Source organism: Cryptomeria japonica, chromosome 3, assembly GCF_030272615.1.
Source record: "Cryptomeria japonica chromosome 3, Sugi_1.0, whole genome shotgun sequence".
In the NCBI taxonomy this organism is placed as follows: Eukaryota; Viridiplantae; Streptophyta; class Pinopsida; order Cupressales; family Cupressaceae; genus Cryptomeria; species Cryptomeria japonica.
Genome location: NC_081407.1, coordinates 148,062,762 through 148,066,409, shown reverse-complemented (window position 1 = coordinate 148,066,409; position 3,648 = coordinate 148,062,762). Strand labels below are relative to the sequence as shown.

General features: G+C 33.3%; 1 protein-coding gene across 1 annotated transcript; it reads left to right on the top strand.

Moving 5' to 3' along the window:
• The first annotated feature begins 1,534 nt into the window (after window positions 1–1,534).
• Window positions 1,535–3,076, top strand: LOC131060303 (protein LURP-one-related 12). The gene is made up of 3 exons (XM_057993476.2): window positions 1,535–1,921; window positions 1,997–2,242; window positions 2,670–3,076. The coding sequence occupies exons 1-3, from the start codon at window positions 1,682–1,684 to the stop codon at window positions 2,904–2,906; spliced, it is 723 nt and encodes a 240-aa protein (XP_057849459.2). The 5' UTR covers window positions 1,535–1,681; the 3' UTR covers window positions 2,907–3,076.
• The last annotated feature ends 572 nt before the right edge of the window (window positions 3,077–3,648 follow it).

Sequence of the window (3,648 nt, the reverse complement as noted above, 5' to 3'; positions counted from 1 at the left end):
TTTCAAATACTTTGAAGTGTTTGAGAAGTGACTCCAAGTTGCTTAGGAATGTGACAATATTTAGGGGATGGATTAGGCTAATTAGAAAGGGGTTTAGAAGAATCTAGAAGGGGATTAGGATTGCAAGTGGGTTTGGTGGATGAGGGAAAATAAGATTTTTATTAAAATAAAATTCATTTATTTCAACAAATAGGTGCAAGTTGCATTTTTAGGAGAATGCAAGTGGAGGGGTTTTAATGATTTAAATAAATGTTTTATTTAATTTATTTAAAAGAGGAAAGGGGATTAAATGAAAATAAAATAGAATTTATTCATTTAATTGATTGTGAATTTAGTTTAATGAATTAATTAAATAAACTGAATAATTTATTTAATTAATAGGAGAATGTTTGAAGATGAATTAATTAAATGTTAATTTAATTAACTGGTGGCTAGTGGATTTTTAATCAAATAAATAGTAAATATTCATTTAATTAAAATGAATAGATTTATGTGACTATAGTAGTATGTGTATGTGAAGAAAGGATCAGTAAAATAGCACTAGTACACACACACACGCACACACACATACACACACACATGCATGCATGTATGCATATGTGTGTGTGTGCATGTGTGCGTGCGTGTGCATATGTATATGTAAATGCATATTTATATGTATATCTATATATATATGGATATGCATGCATGTGCATGTAATCTTGTTTATTTATATTTTGAAATAACAATTTGTGTAATGTTCACATTTTTAAGTAGATCAATAAGGAAATAATTTTCCTAGCAAACTTTGTCATTGATATGGATGTGACAATAATAATTGATAACATGGTTGGGGGATAGAACTTCTTTGAAATCACTTTCAATTTGTAGTCATTCCTTTTATTTAATGAGATGTGGATTACATGATATACATCCCCAAAAAAATTTCTGGAAGAATAAATATTTTGACAAAAAGATATTGAATTCAAGCAAAACGTCATACTTGACCAAATCAACATGTAATTTTTCTTTTTATCATCTTACTCTAATTTTTTTATAAATTTGTACCCTTCTATTACACACATGCAAGTTTCTATCCTCTAAACCACATTTTTGAAAAAGCAGTGCAATTTTATTTCTAATTTATAAACAAAGTCTTTAGAAAACAAGCACATCCATTTTTTTATTTTTTTAAGGGGTAAATGCTTTTGACCCGAAGCTATGAATCAGTGAGACCACAAACGGGGGACCTCATCCCCACACTTCACTTGTTCAAATCTGCGAGCACAATGGCCCAGCACAGACACATGGCCTTGCGAGCACAAAAGCCCTTCACCAACGAACATGCTAGACCTCCCGATAGAATTATGTAAAAAGACAAGCGCCAACCTTAGGGAATTGAAAAAAACAAATAAATATACAAGCCAAAAGTGAAAATTACAGTTCATTGAATTTATAGCAAACCCATCATAATCTAACAGTGAAAGATTTTGCCACGAGCGCAAGATATTTTGTTTTCCCGTCTTTTATGCCGACATTACGGTGCGGATTTCACCCCTTTGGACCTCGCGCGTTGAAAGAGCGTGTCAAGACTGGAAACTAATGTCCACAACTCTTTTCGAAGCCTTTAATTCAACACCTGTTTGTTCGATTTAAACTGGTAAATGTATGTAGCCCATTGTGTGGAACTGTAAAGAAAAAAATGGCTCAGATCCATCCTCATCATTCCCCTAATGCTACTGAACACCACCATTCTACTGCTGCATGCCCACAAGTATTAACAGTTTGGAAAAAGGACTTCTTTTTCAGTGGCATTGGTTTTATGATATTCGATTCATCAGGCAATCTTCTTTTCAGAGTTGAAAATTGGACTCCTAATGTCGCAACCCAACTCCTTTTAATGGATGCTTCAGGAAATCCTCTTATTCTGCTACGCAGGAAGGTATGTTGGATTCTATTTCTTGTTTTCTTAGTTTACTGCACGCTACAAATTCTTAATGTGTAGTTTAATGAGCAGGTTGTAAGTCTTCACCAGAGATGGGAAGGTTTCATCTACAATGGGGAAGATGGAAGTGGACCCAGAAGAAGAAGGGTGTTTAGCATTAAGTGTTCATCCATTATACCTGCAACCACATCTATTGATGTCTTTGTGGGTTCTTCTTTTAAGGACTATATGAGGAGGCGTGGTGATTATCACATTGAGGGATCCTTCAGAGAGAGGGCATGTGCAATTTTCACCAGGTCCCGCAATCTGGTTGCAGAGGTTAGTTCATGATTATTGTGTCAATTAGTCAAAAATTATTTATTGCTGTTGTTTTCGGATTAGATTGTGTAAGAGGTCTTAAATTGTAAAGAATGTTTATGGTTGTTGTTTTCCGATTAGATTGTGTAAGAGTTTTTACATCACTAAAATGTATATTATGGCTGCTGTTTTTAGATCAGATTGTATAAAAGTTTTTGTATCTACATTTTGAATTAGAGACAGAATATGATCCGACACTTGATAAAAAACTCTTACAAAATTTAATCTACAAACAAAGACCATAATCATAATAGATTGTGATGTCATTAATAACAAGGAATATGTTATGCTGTTTTAATTTAAATTTTGCCTTTGCAGAACTTATACGCAAGGCATAGACAGATTTGTGTAGAATGAAAATACTTACACTGGGGATTGTTGTATCCAGGTTAAAAGAAAACATGAAAATTGCAGCATGATGGTTGACAGGGGTGTGTTTAGCTTGGTGGTCTATCCTGGTTTTGACCCCGCTCTGGTTGCGAGCTGGATTGTAATTGTAAATCATATTAACCGAGAGTATCTCTCTAATCTTCTACTGCTTGGACTTAATTCTACCCTCAAATCATACCGATTTCTTGGGAAATCAGAAATGAGCAGAAAAGATGAGTGTTCTAATGTAGACTAAAGCTTCTGCTAGAGGGAAAATTTGTCTTATGGAGACACTGGAATTGTAACTGTAAGACAATTCATGATAGTGGTATGAATTGTGTGAGTTTTTGTAGTGTTTCGGATCAAATTTCATATTTCATTATCAGAAATCAGAATTATCAAAAAGAATAATTGGATCTTTTATCATTGGAAGTGTAAATACTATGTTTGAAATTAGTTCGATGTTGGTCATAACTGCTTCTGGATTAGATTTTATGATTAATTTTTCATTAACAATTTAGATCATGCTGATAATCCATCCATCATCAAAATAATTAAATCAAATTACTATTAGAAAAGAAAAAATAGATTAATAATCAGATATATCCCATCTACATGTAATGACTTCTTTTATTATAAACAAATTTTACAATTTTATACATTCCCCATAAAACAAATCCAAATAAGGGTACAACATTAACAAAATCTCCTACAATTATGCTGTCATAAATATTGTTACAGATTCTCTTGAGTGATTGTACATAAAAAAATAAAAAGGAAAAAGGTATACACATTTTTAATTTTTCTGAGGGAGGTCTAGACCTTGGAGCATGGCAGTCCCTTCACAAAATAGTTTTTGCCACTTTATAGGGGAGGAGCCTTAGGCTGAAACCTCCTTGACTAAGAGCAAAGAAGTGAGGGGTATCCATTCCGCCACATTCACCTGGGCCACGATTTCCGTCTCATTCCTTATTATATTGGATCCTTGTACTCAACAA